This window comes from Diabrotica virgifera, chromosome 3, assembly GCF_917563875.1.
Source record: "Diabrotica virgifera virgifera chromosome 3, PGI_DIABVI_V3a".
Lineage (NCBI taxonomy): Eukaryota > Metazoa > Arthropoda > Insecta > Coleoptera > Chrysomelidae > Diabrotica > Diabrotica virgifera.
Window position 1 is genome coordinate 257,911,460 of NC_065445.1, and position 20,524 is coordinate 257,931,983.

The following is a 20,524-nucleotide window of genomic DNA, read 5'->3' on the forward strand; positions in this document are numbered from 1 at the left end:
GACGATCATTGTTTTTAAAAGCCTTGTCTTTGTATCCATGGTGATGTTGTGGCTTTTCCATACTTAGGTGAGCTTTGTCATAGCTTCATTGACCATGATGACTAACCTTCTTTTTATTTCAAAGTAAGTTATCAATCGAAGTAGCACAGAAAACGACAATAAATATCGTTCCCATACCACCAGATTGACAACAGGTGGAATACTTTATTTGGTTACACCTCCTGAGATTTTCAAAATTTATAAATCATACAGGATTCCGTGGAAATTAAGAAGAGAGGATTTTAAATAATTCACAACTCATCTACTCAGCGTGGTAAAAGTTCCAACAAGAAATATTCCTTAATACTCCTACAAAAGAGTAAATGAATTAAAAATGTATAAACATTATCAATTTCTTTGCAACACGAAAATGCAGCAGCTGCATAATACTCTGGTTAAATCGGAGAGTGCAGGAAGAGTCTATAACGGTTTCGAAGGTCTTTTCCCTCTCATATATGGATATGGGACTACTGATGAGGGGGAAAAGACCTCCGAAACCGGTATAGGCTCTTTCTGCACTCTCCGATTTAACCAGAGTGTTATGCAGCTGTTCCATTTTCGTGTTGCAAAGAAATTGAGAATGTTTATACATTTTTAATTCATTTACTCTTTTGTAGGAGTATTAAGGAATCTTTCTTGTTGGAACTTTTACCACGCTGAGCAGATGAGTTGTGAATTATTTAAAATTCTCTCATCTTAATTTCCTCGGCATCCTGTATGATTTATAAATTTTGAAAATCTCAGGAGGTGTAACCAAAGAAAGTATTCCACCTGTTGTCAATCTGGTGGTATGGGAACGATATTTATTGTCGTTTTCTGTGCTACTTCGATTGATAACTTACTTTGTTTTTCGGTAGATGGCTCTAGTTCATCCGTGACATTTCTTTCTTTGCAATTCGGAAAGGCCCAAAGTATGATACGTGAAGAAATCGGAGAGAAGAGGATATGGGACTACTGATGAGGGGAAAAGACCTCCGAAACCGGTATAGACTCTTCCTGCACTCTCCGATTTAACCAGAGTATTATGCAGCTGCTGCATTTTCGTGTTGCAAAGAAATTGAGAATGTTTATACATTTTTTTTTCTTTTTATTTCTTAAGTGCACCATGTATTTAGGAATTGGTTATAAGGGTGTCCAGATACAAAAATTGATTTATCACTTCGATGTCATTTATTCTGACAATGTCTAGCTGGTTGTTATTTCTTCTATCTATGATCATAATCTTTGTTTTTAATTTGTTTATGGACTTTCAAACTCACTCGTTCTATTCGTTTTAACAGCTCCGTCAATGCTTCCAAGGGTTCGACGAAAAGCGTTGTATCATCTGCGTAACTTAAGTTGTTAATTCCTCTGCCGCCAATGGATATGTCCCTTTTTCATTCTTAGATTGCTTCGCGCATAATGGCTTCTCCATATTATGTCAAACAGAACGATGCTTATTACGCAGCCCTGTCTTACATCGTTGCCAACCCTGAACGTCTCCGACAGTTCTCCATGTGCTGGAGAGCTGGAGAAAACTTTTTTCTACGTAGATCTTGACTAGCAATGCCACTAGGTGTTTTGGAGCACCCTTTGCCTCCAATTTTTTCCACATTTTGTCCGATCTGCCACAGTCGAATGCTGTATTGTGATCAATAAAACACACATATCGTACCATCAATGCAAGACTATCACAATCCAAAAATTACCATTTTTTGTTTTTTATGAATCTGTAATGGTAATTGGTAGTCTAACATAATGCAAGAGTATTATAACTTAACATTAATATTGTTTAATAATGTCTTATATTAAATTTTGAGTTATAATAATCTTTCATTATGTTAGACTACCCATTACTATTACAGATTCATAGAAAACAAAAAATGGTAATTTTTGAGTTGTGATAGTCTTGCATTGATGGTGCGATATGTGCATACATTGAATTCCCTTGATTTTTCACTGTATTTAAATATTTGTTTTTATTAATATAGTGTTTTTATTATTACTTATACATTTTTATTGTGTTAGATTGGGGTTACTGGAGGGATAGCAGCTACGTTAGGTCAACTTTCACCAACCAATGAAGTACTAGCCCAAATGGCCGCCTGCCTGGTAGCAGGTGGGGGTATTGGTACTTTCATAGCCAAGAAAATTCAAATTTCAGACCTGCCACAACTTGTTGCAGCTTTCCATAGGTACGTTATAGGTCTAGTCCATTATTTTTTAGTTTATGTTTGGTGTAACGTGTAACCGATTCTTCACCGACTTTAATTTTACTAACCATTGAGAAAAATCCTAATTAACGGAGACTGCATAATAATGTAAAATGATATCGGCATAGCTCGCAATAAAATAGATGTACATAAGAATAAAAAATGTAATAGTCCAACAGGCAGCGCTGAAAAATTTCTCTGAATTTACTAAAGCTAGTTATTTCACAGTTGATTACTGTGATTGTGTAGAGAAACATACTGCGGTCGGTCAAGCGAAACGTAGAACAGGTGGTACTGACAGCTTGTCAAAGTTGCTTACCTGCGGAGGCAATTAAATCCATTTACTAAGGCTGAAAATCAGTACACTCATTCTAAATTGAATATAAATAAAAGTTATTATAGTCGGTCAGCTGTATGACGAGACAGAGCCGGTCGGTCGGCCCCAATGAATGTACAGGGCTATTCACTATATTTTGACCCCCCCTCTAAACTGCTTTATTTACAGAATATAAAAAAAATGTAAAATACTTCTTCTTCTTCTTCCTTCTTGTATGTAGGCTTTAAAGCCTGTTTCTTCTTCAATATTATCCTCCTAAATTGTTTAGGTTATCGCGCCACCTTTTTCTTGGTCTGCCAATACTTCTTCGTCCATTTGGTGACTTATCTCGTGCTATTCGTACTATCCTATCCTCTGCCATTCTACTAATGTGTTCGTTCCACTCCTGTTTCCGTTTTGTCACCCATCCATTTATGTCTTCTATATTGCATGATCTTCTTATGTTTTCGCTCCTCTCCCTATCCAACAGACTTTTCCCTGATATTCGTCGGAGTATTTTCATCTCTGTTGTTTCTAGTAGTCGTCTCGTTTTAGATGTGTCAGGCCTTGTCTCCGCCGTGTATGTTAATATAGGTCTAATTGCTGCTTTATAGATTCTTGCTTTTGTGTATTGTCTTAAGTGTTTGTTCTTCCAGATTGTGTCATTAAGAGATCCCGCCGCTTTACTTGCTTTTAAGCTTTGTTGTCGTACTTCCTCTTCAACATCTCCGTAACTGGTTATATCAATGTTGTTCTGAAGCTATTTTCTTGTGGCATTTTTATAATCAAGTATATTCAAATGGGAAATAAGCCACAATTTTACCTAAAAATGATTTTATTAACGTTTCGACGCCCAAGACTTGGGCGTCGAAACGTTAATAAAATCATTTTTAGGTAAAATTGTGGCTTATTTCCCATTTGAATATACTTGGTTATATCAATTCCCAGATATCTAAACCTTGCTTCCTGCTTTATTATTTTCCCATCAATTTCGATTTTACATCGTAGTGGGTATTTAGATGTTGTCATACATTTGGTTTTTTCTGCTGATATTATCATATTGTATTTCTTGGCTGTTGTATTAAAGATGTGTGTTAATCTTTGGAGATCGTCTTCTGTCTCGGCGATTAATGCGGCGGCGTCGTCTGCATAACACAATACTTTGATTTCTTTATTCCCCATTCTGTAACCACGACCTTTACGTACTGCTTCTATTATTTCGTCCATTATTATATTAAAGAGCAGTGGGCTTAATGAGTCACCTTGTCTGACTCCACTTTGTACTGGTATAAACTGCGTTAGTTTTCCATTTATCTTTGCCTGTATTCGATTATGAAAGTAGATGTTTTCGATGGTTTGTATAATATTGATTGGTATGTTTCTTCCATACAGTAAATGTAAGACGTCTTCGACTTGGATGCGATCGAAAGCCTTTGTCAGGTCTATAAAACATAGATATGCTGGTTTATTGTACTCAATGGCCTTTTCTGTGATTTGTCTCAGTACAAATACGGCGTCTACGCAGGATCTTCCGGATCTGAATCCTTGTTGTTCATCTGATAAAGTTGTTAGTTTATTGATTTTGTTGGTTAGGACTTTTGTGGTTAGCTTAAGTGCGGTGTTTAGTAGATTTATACCTCTATAATTGTTGGGGTCTTCTTTGTCTCCTTTTTTGAACATTGGTATCATTATGCTGTTTCTCCATGCGTCTGGTATCTTGCAGTGCAATATTAGTTTTTGTATAAGTTTTGTCATCTCTAGGGTTATACTTTCTCCTCCGTATTTTAGAAGCTCGTTGGTTATTCCGTCTGGTCCTGGTGACTTCCTATTTTTGAGTGAATTTATGGCTACCCCTACTTCCTGAAAACTGATTTCAATTTCGTGTCTTAATTCAGGTAGGTTATTATTTTGATTATGATTTTCCTTTCCTTTAAACAGTTCCGTCAAGTATCTTTCCCATTCGTTTGCTGGTATGTTATTGTATTCCTTCAATTCTGCCATTTCTTTCCGTTGGTTTCTTATGAATCTCCATATTTGTTTTTGTGTTCCGTAGAAGTCGCTTTCCATCCTTTTTGTAAACTGTTCCCAGTGTTCATTTTTTGTTCTTCTTACCAATTGCTTTGTTTCATTTCGTATTCTTCTATAGGTGTCTCTGGATTCTGGAGTGTTTGATGTTTTATACTTCATGTAGGCGTCTCTCTTCTCTTTACATTTGTCTTTTATTTCTTTTCTGAACCATGGTGTATTGTTGTTATTTCTTTTGTTCAGTATGACTTTGCGTTTTCCTAGAGCTTCTGTTGCTGCCTCTTCAATATTGTTTTTAATTGTAACAAAATGTTTTTAAAATTTAAAATTGTAACAAAATGTTTAATTGTAACAAATTGTTTTTTAACAAATAATGTAATTCGATTTTTTAATTATGATTTTTTGACATATTATATCATACTAATGACGTCATCCATCTGGGCGTGATGACGTAATCGACCATTTTTTTAATGAGAATAGGGGTCGTGTGCTAGCTCATTTGAAAGGTTATTCAATTCCCTATTGAGTAATATAAACATTAACATGATTATTTATACAGGGTGTCCAAAATTTTTTTTTAAATTAAATTAGTTGTTTAATTAATAATTCAAAAAAATTTTTTGGACACCCTGTCTAAAAAATGATCTTAATGTTTATATTACTGCATAGAGGATTGAATAACCTTTCAAATGAGCTAGCACACGACCCCTAGTCCCATTTAAAAAAATAGTCGATTACGTCATTACGTATGGCTGATCATATTATCCGTATGCACGCTAATGGTGAATATAAAATTTTTAATTTTATGTCAAAAAATCGGCAATAACTATCTCTTAAAACCTACCAAATTTCATTTGCATATCTCAACTGGTTTTAGAGCAGTAAATAAATCGTCAGTTTGTAAGAAAAAATTCAACATCCCGTATCTCGGAAACGAAACATTTGCAAACATGCGTTTATAAAGCAAACTGTCATTATTTTTTCATGCAGAATTGCCCCTTAAAGTTTGTCGCACTTATTTAGAAACACCGTGTATTGATGAAGAACATGTCTAGCTGTTAAAGTACCTAACTTTTCTATTACATAAACGAATGAGTCAAAAACAGAATATTAAGAAAACCTGAACCTGCAGTTGGGTTTTAATTTCAGTATGCTAGAATATTTCACAGAGTGATGGGAACTTTGAGAAAAAAACACAGTTTGATTCGTACACCCGGTATACAATAAAAATTTACCTGTTTAGCACCAATATTATTACACCGATACTGTTAAAGAATCGGGCTATAATATAATAAAAAAATCACTTAAATCGACCAAATTTTTGAGTGGACCGATTTTTATACACGTAAGTTTATTTACTTTATATACCTACCTACTAGTTTTTATGATTTTGTTTAATACTACTACTTTAAAATTTTATTTGTCTACAGTTTGGTTGGTTTGGCAGCTGTACTGACCTGTGTTGCTACATTTATCCATGATTTTCCAACGTTTGCCACCGATCCTGCAGCCAATGTCATTAAAACAGCTTTGTTCTTAGGAACATATATTGGAGGCGTTACATTCAGGTAAGAAGATGTGTATAAGTCGATAGAGATATCGTGTTGTACACTTGTACAACACTTATTCTTTTTCGTTTATTTGATCCAATTCTCTACATTTTTGCTATGTACGTTTTTAGCGGTTCATTAGTGGCTTACGGAAAACTACAAGGTCTTTTGAAATCAAACGCCTTGTTGCTACCTGGTCGACATGCTTTGAATAGTGGTCTTCTCTTAGCTAATATTGCTGCAGGCGGTTACTTGTTCTACGATCCTACCATGGTTGGAGGTTTGAGCGCTCTTGGAACCACAGCTGCTTTATCTTCAGTTATGGGTCTCACATTAACTGCTGCTATTGGAGGTAAGATAATTTCTATCATTTATTGTATTCCGAATAAGATAACAGACCTATTAGATTTCCCTATTGCCAGAAAAATTCCACAAAATTATGTTAAAATACAAGAGAAGCTAGACATAATATCAGATTATTCTCAATAATAATGACAGTAAGCCATAGAAGAATAATTAAATATAATTATAGAATGAAGAGAACCCAACATTATCTAATAAGACGACGGATTGGATAGGCTTCGTACATGATTTAGAAAACAGAATAGAACTGAACTTCAGCTTCAAAACAATTAAAGAGCTTGATCAAGAAGCAGAGAAATTAAACGTAGATATGCAGCAGATAGCGTTGGTTAACACTGAGCCAATTAAAAGAAGAACGGAAGGTAACAATTACCTCACTTAAATAAGAATTATAGTTGCCAAAAAAAGGCGACAGAAGAAAATGGCAGCAATGCAGAACAACTGTGAATAAAACTTTGAATTTTTTTAATGCATTGTTGTTAGTATCCTGTAGACTGTACACTAATCAATTTCTTAGATTGCGTGAACCCAAGATTGAGTCCCATATGCTTTCCTATCAACCTTCTAGATGGTTCATGATCAAAAGCAACCTTTTGGGATGCCCACAATACAGCAGCAATGTGGGCATCAGATTGTACGTGTAGTAGTACTATTCGAAATTCTAATAAATTGCTTATTAAGTTAAGGTGAAGTACACCAGAGCGTTTAGCTCCTTATTATGTAGCAAGCATATATGTATAAGATCTTGCATCTCTAAATCCTTCGGCTTGTATATAGCTATCACTTGAAATGAAAAATTAAAGGGATACTGAACAATCTGGTACAAATTCCTTGTAGATTATTTGTACCTTGCCTATTATATTTTTTATTGTTTGTTTTAGGAGCGGATATGCCTGTTGTTATTACAGTACTTAACAGTTATTCTGGCTGGGCGTTGTGTGCTGAAGGATTCATGTTAAACAACAATTTGATGACCATTGTAGGTGCACTCATCGGTTCTTCTGGTGCTATTTTATCCTACATTATGTGTAAAGTAAGCATATATTTTTGAGCAAGTTTTCTAACATTTCTTTTGTGCTTTTATTTTATCTTTCATTTCGTTTACTTTAAATTTAATATTTTACTCGACTTTCGCATTTTAGGCAATGAACAGATCTCTAGCAAATGTTATTTTGGGAGGTTATGGCACATCAAGTACAGGTACTGGCAAACCAATGGAAATCACTGGAACCCACACTGAAATCAACATTGATTCTGCTGTAGAAGCTATTAAAAATGCCAGAAATATAATTATTGTACCTGGATATGGACTTTGTGTAGCCAAAGCACAATATCCAATTGCTGAAATGGTCAGCAAATTGAAAAAAGCAGGAAAGCACGTTAGATTTGCTATTCATCCTGTTGCAGGTAAATTAATAATTTTTCAAATGATTAAGAGGAAGCATAAAGACTTATTCCTTCTGTAGTTGATATATTTAACTTTTAAAATTATCGAAAAGAATTAGTTAAAACATCGAAATATTTTCAGGATTAAGTTAGTAGTAGAAAACTTAGTAGGTAGTCCAGAAGTAATTACTCCCCAATTCGCACAGTTGAACACATTTTTTATGGCCAGAAAGAAGGCCACCAACCATCTGCTCCAACTAGGTATAAAAACCTTTGTTTTGCATATTTCGCTATCTTTTTCCCTTCGTAAGGATGTAGTAGCGTCATGTAATTTGTTTACTATTTTTGTCCGATTATCTCTCTCCTGTGCGTGTAGTTTTGCTTCAGAGATTGAGTAACCAGTCATGTCGTTTTTTGGGCTGACCATCGTGCTAGAGATCTTCCTTCGAAAGCGTGCATAGATGAAAGTATGAATGACTGGAGTTGCTCATAACTGCCAACTGACATTCTCTGGTTAGTTCCATCCTGGGTTGGGAGCACCCCGGTCGACTACCCGCGCACGGGTTGAGCTAGACGGTCGCTTCACCGGTCTGTCTTGTGCTGGGCGTGGACGGGGCGGACGGCCGAGCGGCCAACCAATCCATGGAATGCACGCTAGGAGTGCCAGAGGGGAGCTATGAGTAAGGTCGATGGGTCAGATATGCTCGCTAAGAGCGGTTCCAGACCCGTCGGCTGGAGAAATAGGAGGTGGGTTTAGTCGGTAGGCGGCTCGTGATACAGATTTCCACCTCCCAAAAAAAAATAGATCTTCCTCTGGATCTTTTGCCCTCTACGTTGACTTTAACTATCAGTCGTTCCATGCCTTCTCTTCTTCTAGTTATATGTCCAAAATATCTGAGTGTATTTTGGTTGATAGTTGTGGTGAGTTTACGTTTTTTATGTTAAGTTCTGCTACTACTATTGAATTATTTGTGCTTGGTGCGCTTCATGGTATGCGCAACATTCTATGGTAGACCCACATTTCAAATGCCATATATGCTTCGAATCGGCTATTTTGATTGTCATGTTTGTGAAGCGTGGGAGGTGATAGGAAATATGCTTGAACAAAGCGTAATTTTGTGTTTCTGTTTTGCATATTAAAACTTATTTAACTTGAAAAAATAATGGCACAATGTCGAAAATTTCAAATTTAACTGAAAGGGAATATTTTGAATCCTTTACTGACAAATGGCATCAGCAAGCATGGGTCTGACCAGGCCAGCAACTACCTAAATCCAGGAAATACAACATATGACAAATGTCAGATAAAACATAAAGACAAACTTCGATATATCATTGTAAATTATTTGAAATGTTAAATCAAAGTCTTCATTTCTGTTTTAGGAAGGATGCCGGGACAGCTCAATGTTCTTTTAGCAGAAGCAGGTGTTCCATACGATGATGTACTAGAAATGGACGAAATCAATGATGAATTCCCAGAAACTGATCTAGTGTTAGTAATTGGAGCTAACGACACAGTTAACAGTGCAGCTTTGGAAGATCCAAACTCACCCATCGCTGGTATGCCTGTATTAAACGTTTGGAATGCAGAACATGTCATTGTGATGAAGAGGTCACTAGGTGTAGGTAAGTAAACAGATTCTTTGAAGCTAAGTATGTAATTTAATAATAAAAACTATGTATACTTGAGTATATTTCAACTAGTGTTGCCCAAAATCGGTCTTGGTCTTGCAGTCTTGGTCTTGTTCTTGCGTTTTAGCAAGACCAAGACTAACCGTGCAAGACTTGAGCAAGAACAAGACTGAGCCTGCGAGACTCTTGCGTCTTGCAGTTAGGACTGAGTGTCGTTTTATGGACTATATTAGTTCGGGAATATAGGTCTGGATCCCGCGTATGAAAAAAAATTGATTAATAGCATGCTGAAAATTTGTTAATAGCTTAAGGCTGTCTAGTCGGACAAACTTTGATGTATGGGAACACTGGAACAAGGAAAGTTTTAATTGTGGAACAAGTTAAAAATTTGGAACGTCAGACTACGAAAACGTTACATGTATTTTGTCCGACAGAACTTCCAATTGATTTGTTACCCTTTCATTAAACGCTCATGCAAAAATCAGACTGATATTTATCACCTGTCATAATTCCTGTCATTTGACATGTTCTACGTGTTCCACTCATTAAAATGCCCATTTGGTGATAAATAGTAGTCTGATTTTTGCATGAGAATTTAATGAAAGGGTAACAAATCAATTGGAAGTTTTGTCTTACAAAATACATGTGACGTTTTCGTGGTCTGACGTTCCAAATTTTTAATCTGTTCCGCAATTAAAACTTCCCCTGTTCCAGTGTTCCCATATATCAAAGTTTGTCCGACTAGACACCCTTAAGCTATTAACAAATTTTCGGCTTGCTATTAATCAACTTTTTTTTCATACGCGGGATCCAGACCTAATATGCTTAGAGACAATGAGACGCAAAAAAATATGTAACAAAAATTTGGAAAATTGGATTTATGCGCATTATGAACAATACGATAAACATATATGTATAGCGAATTAAATATCCATATAAGAACACTCAGAGGTTTATTATTACAATGTAAAAATAAAATATTTATTTTCATTCTTTCCTAATATCAGACAACGCCTTCGCTCCGAAAGTAATTGTACTAGATTTTGAGAATACCTTTCATACAATAATCTTCTTGTGTTGTGTGTGTGACGCATCGCCGACAGTATAATAATATCGAATTTCGCATTGAAACTTTTAAAGATATAATGTCCCCTTTGTTGATAAAAATATAATAGGAATAGCATATCCACTGTTAATATACCGACACCCAGTCAATTGTTTTTCCTTATCAGTTAGTGGGAATAATACCATATCGTAAAAACTAAACGTCCTACTTATAAACTTTTTGCAGAGTGTGCAATTAGATATTAGATCAATAGGCCAAACAAAATTTTTGCTGAAAAAGCACTAGATAAGATAATGCCCGGCTACCCTGAATATAGTCCATTCACTTCACGGTAAAATGTTACAAAAACTTGAAATTTTAAAGAAGCGCTTGGATTTTGGATTGACATGTTTGCGTACACATAGCTAACACGCCAAAAAAGAGATACTGGCCGATACATGTGTGGTTTTGCCCTGGGGATGAGTTTCACGTTTCACCCCTTCTTGGGGGATTAAAAAACAAAGGTTCAAAATAAGTCAAGTTTGAATAAACTGACTAATTCTAAGCAACTTTTGTTCTATTTTATTCATCTACAAATAAACCAAGTCAATACTTATCGAGTTATTTGCGACTGAATATGTTCATTTTTCAACAAAAAAAAAACACACGTTTTTCGACGGTTCTTGCGCAAATTACTCAAAAAGTAAGTATTTTATCGAAAAAAATATTCTAAGCAAAAATATATCTTATAAAAAATTGAAATAAAATGATGTACCCTGTAAATGTACCTCTACCATACCTATATAGGCTTTTAATACAGGGGAATTTGTTAAGCAAGGCCCGAAAAAATATATATCCTTAGAAAAACTCGAAATCGTCAGATTAAGATAAGGTACTAAGTTTAGTATGTACATGCAAAACAGTGTATATTTAAAAAATCTGACGATTTGAGCGGGGCGTAAGGAAATGGGTGAGTCACAAATTTCACAAAAAAGCGAATATTTCACGAAATGAATGTCAGATCGAAAAATTAAAAAGTACATTCAATATTTTTGAAAAATCTATCGAAGGACACCAACTACAAAATGCAAAATTTTATTAAGAAACAGACTGACTCCCGTGGGACATGGTAGATAGCTCAGTTAGTTAGACGTTAGACTATAGGCAGGGATAGTTTAGATCGTGGGTTCAAACCCACCCAATGTGAGTTGTTTAGACATTTATTAATTTGGTTGGTTTTTACTATGTCTATTTTAAGTCAAGCTGAAAATGTACCTATAAGTTTACGTTGTTCTAAGATCTAAAGTAATATTTAATAAATAGCAATATGCTAGTGAGTAACTGCGAGACTTGTAAGACTCTTGCTGCAAGACCAAGACCAAGACTGGGAGTGCAATACCAAGACCAAGACCAGGTGTATTGGTGCAAGACCAAGACCAAGACTTTCCAAGTCTCGTCTTGGTCTTGCATTTGGGCAACACTAATTTCAACTAACTTTTCTTGTGCTGTATATTCCGTCTGCTGTTATTTTAGTCATATACATATCGGCGAAACTGGTCGATCAAGATGTCCTGCTGGCGAATACATTTGCAGATCCTGTGATAAAAAGAGGGACTTAAAGATGTTTGCCGCTTCAAAATCACTAGAAAAAAAGTAACGAATACTAACAAATTTATCAAAAAAGAAAGCCCCATGGTTTAGTGAGGATGTGAAGAAAAGAAGAAATCCTTTTTGCAATACAGAACAAAACAAACGCAACATAACATACATACAACCACTGCAAACGAATCAAAAACGAAACGAATACTTTATAGCCCAATAAATGACCGTTTTGGAGTGTAATTTCCAGGGGCAACTCCGAATTGCATGAAAATTTGGATTTAGGTTGTACTTACCCTCCACTTCAAAGTTGAATTTGTGCCGTTGGTTGCTTTTACTTGGGGGGTGACATTTACCCCTTCTCGGGGGTGAAAAACGCGTGTTTAAAATAAGGCCGGAAATGGATAAATTGACTTATTTTAAGCACCTTTTGTTCTATAAACTTTTTTACGTAAGTCAATACTTTTCGAGTTACTCGCGATTTAAAATGTTGACTTTTCGACAAAAAAAAAACTACGTTTTCAGACCCTTTTTTCCAAATAACTCAAAAAGTAAATATTTTATCGAAAAAAATATTTTTAGCAAAAGTGTAGCCTATAAAAAAAACGAAAAAAATGGTGTACCAGTAAAGTCTACAAATTGAGTAGAAGCAAAGTTGTAGCTCATGAAAAATACGTTCTTATTCGTCTAATTCCAAATCGAATAATTCAAGGCGAAATCACCGAAGAAAGAAGCGTTTTTCGGGAAAACTTATTAACATCTTTAAAGTATCGAAAAAAAGCTTATTACAGTGGAACCTCGATTATCCGTCTCTCTATTAACCGTCACCTCTGTTAACCGTCACCTCTGTTAACCGTCACCTCTGTTAACCGTCACCTATGTTAACCGTCAGGGTCCATACCTACATAAGTAATATTGACTACATAAGTAAAAATTTAGTCATCAATTCATTTTGTTTGAACATTGCGATAAGCCAAACGAAATTCCTTGAAATGTACACGTGCAGTTATGCCACCACCGCATTTTTTTATGTAAATAATTTTTGTTCTTATTCAGAACTCTGGATTAAATTTCAATTTAAATAGGTGATAAATTAATGATACCCTGCTTTTAAAATTCTATTTTTAGAATGGCAAGCTGAAAATAAAAATGCACAGCACAATAATTATTACAGTCAATATCTGTGTGTCACCATAATTAAATTTTATTCAAATTCGAACATTGATTGTGTCACTTAGTCGTTTATCAATTAAGTTTTGTTAATGTTCTGTTAACCATCTTTTCGATTATCCGTCATACCCTGGGTCCGGTGCCCTGACGGATAATCGAGGTTCCACTGTATTCGTTTTTTACAAAAGTTTACAGCATCAAAAATAAACGAGTTACACTGAAAAAAAAGTTGGCCCCTTTTTTTTGGTAAAAAAAAATCGTGAAAACCTCCCTCTATTTAGCACCCTAAATGAAATTAATCTTTTGGCTTTACCATCTATTTTAACTGTATGTGTATTGTTTATGTGATCTGTAAGTTTGATTGGTTTGAAGTGCTTATTTTTGAAAACATTTGGTTTTATAGCAAAAAAAATTTCTAAAAATTTTTGAAAAATTTCATTCATGAAAGTATTAGTGATAAGAAAATCTTAAAGAGTAAAAAAATGTAGATTTTGCTATTATAAATATGCTAGTTTCATTTTGTTTCTCCGTAAGACAAAAATTGGTTAAGATATGGCTGTTCAAAATTTGCATACACTCGTGATTAGTGACCCATTCAAGCTTTCTCAATTATAACCCTTTCAAAAATAAACACTTTAAACCGGTGAGACTGACAGATCATATAAAAAATAGGTAAGTCAATTGTTTGTAAAGCGGTAGCGATTGATTTCATTTGGGGAGCTAAACACGGCAAGATTTTCATGATTTTTTACAAAAAAAAGAGGGCCATCTTTATTTTGAGCGTAACTTGCTTATTTAATGCTAAAACGTTTGTTAACAATTAAAACAAAGCTTTTTATAAACACTTTAAAAAAGTTTAAATGGATTTTTCCCGAAAAGTGCCTAATTTTTCGGTGATAACCGAAGTGTATAAGCTACACTTTTGCTAAGGATATTTTTTCGATAAAATATTTACTTTTTGAGTTATTTGCGAAAAACCGTCTGAAAACGTAGTTTTTTTGTCGAAAAATCAACATTTTCAATGGCAAATAACTCGAAAAGTATTGACTTACGTAAAGAACTCTATAGAACAAAAGTTGCTTAAAATCAGTCAATTTATCCATTTCCGGTCTTATCTTGAACGTATGTTTTTCACCCCCGAGAAGGGGTGACTGTCACCCCCCAAGTAAAAGCAACCAACGGCACAATTTCAACTTTGAAGTGGAGGGTAAGTAGAACCTAAATCCAAATTTTCATGCAATTCGGGTTGCCCCTGAAAATTACACGGTATCGCCGAATTTCCCATTCATTTACTGGGCTGTTAGTCAAACAAATAAAAAAGAAACACTGTAGTCCGTTCTTTAATGGTAAAATATTGCAAAACCTCTAAATTTTAAAGAACCGCTTGGATTGACATGAAATTTGGCAAACACATAGCTAACAAGTCAAAGAAAAAAAGTGATATTGTGCCGATATGTGGTTTTACCCCGAGGGTGGTTTTCACCCCCTCTTGGGGGTGAAAAAATATTCGTCCAAAGTAAGTCCGGAAATGGATAAGCTGACTAATTTTAAGTAACTTTTGTTATATAGAGTTTTTTCACTAAGTCAATACTTTTCGAGTTATTTGGCAGTGAATATGTTCATTTTTTCAACAAAATAACCACGCTTTTAGAAAGTTTTTCGCAAATAACTCAAATAGTAAGTATTTTGTCGAAAAAATGTTCTTATCAAAAATATAGCCTGTAAAAAATTTTAAAAAATGGTGTATATATCACGTCTCTACACCTAGTAGAAGCAGAGTCATAGCTAATGAAAAATAGGTTCATATTCGTCAAATTCCAAATGCAATACTTTAACGTGAAATAACCAAAAATAAAGCACATTTCGGGGAAAACTCATTTCAACTTATTTAAAGTTTAAAAAAAAGCTTCATTTTGTTTTATAAAAAAAAATTCTAGCATCAAAATTAAACAAGTTACACTCAAAATAAAGTTAGTCCCTTTTGGTTTTGGTAAAAAAATCGAGAAAATCACCCCCTAATTAGTATCTTAAATGAACTTAATTGTTACGACTTCACAAGTTTCTTGACTCGTGTATATATTGTTTATATGATCTGTAAGTTTCATCGGTTCAAAGTCCTTATTATTGAAAGGGCTGTAGTTAAAAGGGGTTGAACGAGTCACTGATCACGAATGTATGCAAATTTAGAAACACCAAATCTTAATCAATTTTTGTCTAACAGAAAAACAAAGAAATACATGATATTCAGAAAAGTAAACCTGACTTTTTTATTTTTCGAGATTTTTGGTATCTCTAACAATTTTTAAGTTATTTTGAAAAAAAAACATTTTTTTCAAAATTTAAATTTTTAAAAATTTTACTTTGAAACCAAATTTTTTCAAAAATAAGCACTTTGAATCGATGAAATTTACAGATCATATAAACACAACATAAGTAAAATAATTTGTGGAGCGGTAACGATTAATTTCATTTAAGTTGCTAATTAGGGGGTGGTCTTCTCGATTTTTTTTTTGCAAAAACAAAAGGGACCATTTTTATTTTGAACGTAACTTGCTTAAATTTAATGCTAGAAACTTTTTGTAAAAACAGAAATAAAGCTTTTTTAAACACTTTAAAAAAGTTATATGGGTTTTCCCCAAACAGTGCTTAATTTTTTGGATATTTCACGTCGAAATATTCTATTTGAAATTTGGTGAATATGAATATATTTTTCATTGGCTATAACTCTGGTTCTACGAGATCCAGAGACCTAACGCGTACATCATTTTTTTTTTTACTTTTTTATGGGCTATATTTTTGCTAGGAACGTTTTTTTCGACAAAATACTTACTTTTTGAGTTATTTGCGAAAAACCGTCTAAAAATGTGGTTATTTTGTTGAAAAATGAACATATTCACTCGCAAATAACTCGAAAAATGTTGACTTGGCGAAAAAGCTCTATAGAACAAAAGTTACTTAAAATTAGTCAGTTTACCCATTTCCGGACTTATTTTAGACATATATTTTTTCACCCCCAAGCGGGGGTGAAAGTCACCCCCAGGGCAAAAGCACACATCGGCACAATATCACTTTTTTTCTTTGACATGTAAGCTATACGTATGTCAAATTTCATGTCAATCCAAGCGGTTCTTTAAAATTTAGAGCAAAAACCGTTAAAGAATGGACTACTGGTAGAGCTTCTCAAAACAGATGGAACACGACTTCTACGGAACACAAAAAGAAGTACGGAGAATGATCAGGGGGCAAAGAAAACAGATGAACGAATTAATAAAAACACAACACATTCAGAAGGAAACATGGCCACACTACTTCCGATCTCTATTTGAGAAGATGACGATAATGAACCAATAACACCTGAAGTTACGACAAACGAAGAAATAAACATCGAGAAGGGAGAGGTAAAGGCAGCATTAAGTAAATTTAAATAGAAAATCACCAGGAGAGGACAGAATATCGAACGAACTCTTAAAGTACGTACGACCAGATCTGACTAAGCAACTATTAAAACTAATATAAAAAATAATAGAACAAAACAGAATACCACGAGAATGGAGATCAAGCATTCTAATACCTCTCTTCAAAAAAGAAGACAAATCGGACCCGGAGAATTACAGAGGGATTAACTTATTAAACACAACATTAAAATTAACAACCAAAGCGATAACAAACAAACTAAATGAAATTATAATATTAGCAGAAGAACAACAAGGTTTTAGGTCGGGAAGATCATGCTCCACGCCATATTTATAATGCGACAAGGTCAAGAGAAATTATTAGAATACAATAAACCGGCATATTTGTTTCGTGGACCTTAAGAAGGCATTTGACATGGTCAATTTAAAGGACGTTGTCAATTTGTTACACTCAAGGGAGGTACCTCGAGGAATAATTAAAACGATCGAAAACATCTACCAGAACAACACAATAAAAGTAAAAGATGAACTAACTGACTCGATTGAAGCTCACAATGTGATAAGGCATATAAGAATTAAAAAAAGATACCAATTGGGAGAAAAACTTTAAACAAATAATCTGCTATGCAGAAGATGCAATACTAATCTCTCAAAGACAAGATGATTATAACGTATGCTGCACCCTGCACCAATTAGGCAACCCAAACCACGTGATTTTTAATGACAGGACTTATGACAGGACATATGGCAGGCAGTTCAGCGTTGCCAGAGTTGTTACAATTGTACCAGTTTGATACAATTAACAACCAAACTTTTGATGCTAAAGTCTCCTAAAGTAAAAACCTAAAAGTGACCTTTGTGACATAAGAAATTTGCTTCAAATAATTAAACGACGTTTTTTAAGTTTTTGTAGAAAATGTGTTGGTTTAGTACTTTGTGTCACTATTCCAGTCATTCCGGTGCATTTACAAAAATTTCTCTGGCACCACTGCACACAAGCGATTTTATTGGATACTTTATTTAAATTAAAATTTCAAATTTAAGATACAATGTGGTATTACTAGGTACCTAAAATAATAAAATATATATTACCCCGATGATTTTACCTAAAATCTATTTTAGGGATGCTCAATATTATTTTTTATTAAACTTATAAAACATAAAATTTGTTAACCTAGCTTTCTTCAATCTTCCAAGTTACTTAGTTAAAAATTTTTAACTACTTATTAAAGTTTATTGACGTAAGCAATATTTTTTACTATGTCACAGAAGTATTTAGCAATACTTACATGGACATAAAATACGAAAATTACTTTAAAATACTAAAATAACACTATACTATCATATGCCTTCCATAGGACTTTCCATCGATTGTCATTTGTTTCGAGCTTCTGTCATGTGTCACATAATATTAATATATCTACGTAATACGTCTTTGGTAACACCAATAACGTGTGACGTAGATATATTAATAGTATGTGACACATGACAGAAGCTCCAAACAAATGACTGTGAATGAAAAGCCCTATGTATTGCATGCCAGCCGCCAGACATATTGGAATAGTTTGACAGATCGTTGGATTCATTAATTTAATATAACCGCCAGAAAATTTAACATGTCAATTTCCCCAAAAAAGACAAAATGCATGATTTTAACAGCAAATCCAATAAGAAGTAAATTAGAGCTGGAGGGTCAGATAATAGAATAAGTGATGGAGTTTAAATATTTAGGCATCACACTATCTAGCTACGAAAAGCTCGAAACAGAAGTGGAAGATCAAGTGAATCAAACTGGCATACGTCAGCCTGGATCTTAGAATAATTACGACAATATTATTATTTCTATTTCTCCGGCCTGCTTAAATATATTTAATTCAATGTCAGGTCGTGACCACTTTAAATACTTTACTGAATCGACAAGGTTACCGCCGTTGTAAGGTAACGCATTGTTTATAATGTTTACAAAACAGTAGATACACTATTTTTAATAATTCTTATATCAAGAAAATATATTGAACTGATTTATCTTTTTTTTCTTTTTTAATTTCAGGTTATGCCGCTGTCGATAACCCAGTGTTCTACAAACCAAACACTTCTATGCTGCTCGGTGACGCTAAGAAGACATGTGATCAGTTATTAGCCAAAGTTACAGCAGAATAGGTTAATAGTTTTAATTTTTAGGCATTAATTTTTGTACATAACTTCATTGGAACATTGAACAGTATTATAGCAGGGTGAATGCCAAACTTTAATGACGCTGCGGAACCTTGTGCCAAAAATATTTAGATCATAAATATGTATTTGCAATTTTTCCGAAAGATAAAAGTGTATGGACAGTCATCTTATCGAAAATAATACTGAAAATAATAAAAGGAAGACCTTACTTAAGAGGAAACAGTAGCGATTAACAGGTAGCGAAAACGCGTTCCAAGATTGCGGCTGTAATTTTGAATATTTTTTCGAGATATTTGGCACACGTATTCGTAATATAATAAAGAATGGTGGTACAGAGCCCAATTTGAAAAATATATTAATATGTGGAAATTACTCTGTAATTAATTACAATATTAAAAAAACGAGCCTGTACCGCCATTAAGCAGAACACAAAAATACACTTTCTTCAAATAAATTTTTTTATCCGATGCCTAGATTTTGTGTCATTTTGGAACTACTAAAATTTTTTATTTCATTAGTAGTTCCAAAATGACACAAAATCTAGGCATCGGATAAAAAATTTTATTTGAAGAAAGTGTATTTTTTTGTTCTTCTTAATGGCGGTACAGGCTCGTTTTTTAATATTGTATTTAATTACGGAGTAATTTCTACATATTAATATATTTTTCAAATTGGGCTCTGTACCGCCATTATTTATTATATTACGAATACGTGTGCCAAATATCTCGAAAAAATATTCAAAATTACAGCCGCAATCTTGGAACGTGTTTTGGCTACCTGTTGATCGCTACTGTATCACCTTAATATTACAAAATTTGGCAATTGACACATGTTTTAAAATTTGAAGGTTTGTGTCAACCTCTATCGTCTATCCTTTAGAATGAAATCTATGATATATTACTGTATATAAGTAATCTAATGTGTTGCGTGTTCACCCTGTATCGTATTTTAATCATTGTAAAATTTGAATATAATTTTATATAGACAAAGATAGGTCTGTATCTTTGAATGAATTTACGACTACAATGTTCAATCTCCGCATGACGCTAATATGGTATGTTTACGAGCGCCATCTTGTTTTACTATTGATAATTTTTGTATCAAAATTAAAGTGTACTGCATTTATTAGAAGAATGATCATCATTCATACTTCTGGTGTTACCGAACAATTCTTAACACATTGTCAAATGGTTCTACTGTCGATAACATATTTAAAAGCTGTTTAATGTTACCTTTTACTAAGATCGAGAAAAAAGTGATATTTTTTAGACTTTTTTGAAATAAATGTCCATATATTTGTAAATAAATGTGAAAAAACTTTGTGTACTTCAAATAATAATGGAGAAGAATAGTCTGAGTGTCGCTATCACATCATGTCTGATATTAGTTTATTTCTCAGGAACCAAAAGTATTTTTTCACAGCTTTTTGTTTTTAATTTGCATTTTATTTGTTTTTTTGCGATGTTTCGAGCAATAAGTATTTTTATGTTACTTTTAGTATAAATTGCATGTCATTCAATTCTTTCATTGTAATTTCATCATTTTAAATTATTTTAATAATGATTTTTTGTGAATATTTTATTTCTACATTTTAGAGCAATAAAGATTTTAGTATAAAA

At 33.8% G+C, this 20,524-nt stretch overlaps 1 protein-coding gene across 2 annotated transcripts in view; it reads left to right on the top strand.

Annotated features, from left to right (window-relative positions):
- The window catches only part of LOC114329662 (NAD(P) transhydrogenase, mitochondrial), a 95,600-nt gene extending 75,076 nt beyond the window's left edge, over window positions 1-20,524 (top strand). For both annotated transcript variants that reach the window (XM_050647346.1, XM_050647347.1), the window contains exons 13-19: window positions 2,047-2,213; window positions 6,003-6,140; window positions 6,254-6,474; window positions 7,367-7,518; window positions 7,628-7,892; window positions 9,255-9,497; window positions 18,781-20,524. In XM_050647346.1, the coding sequence (XP_050503303.1) occupies window positions 2,047-2,213; window positions 6,003-6,140; window positions 6,254-6,474; window positions 7,367-7,518; window positions 7,628-7,892; window positions 9,255-9,497; window positions 18,781-18,890 (1,296 nt within the window). In that variant the 3' untranslated portion in view covers window positions 18,891-20,524. The remainder of the gene's footprint in view (window positions 1-2,046; window positions 2,214-6,002; window positions 6,141-6,253; window positions 6,475-7,366; window positions 7,519-7,627; window positions 7,893-9,254; window positions 9,498-18,780) is intronic.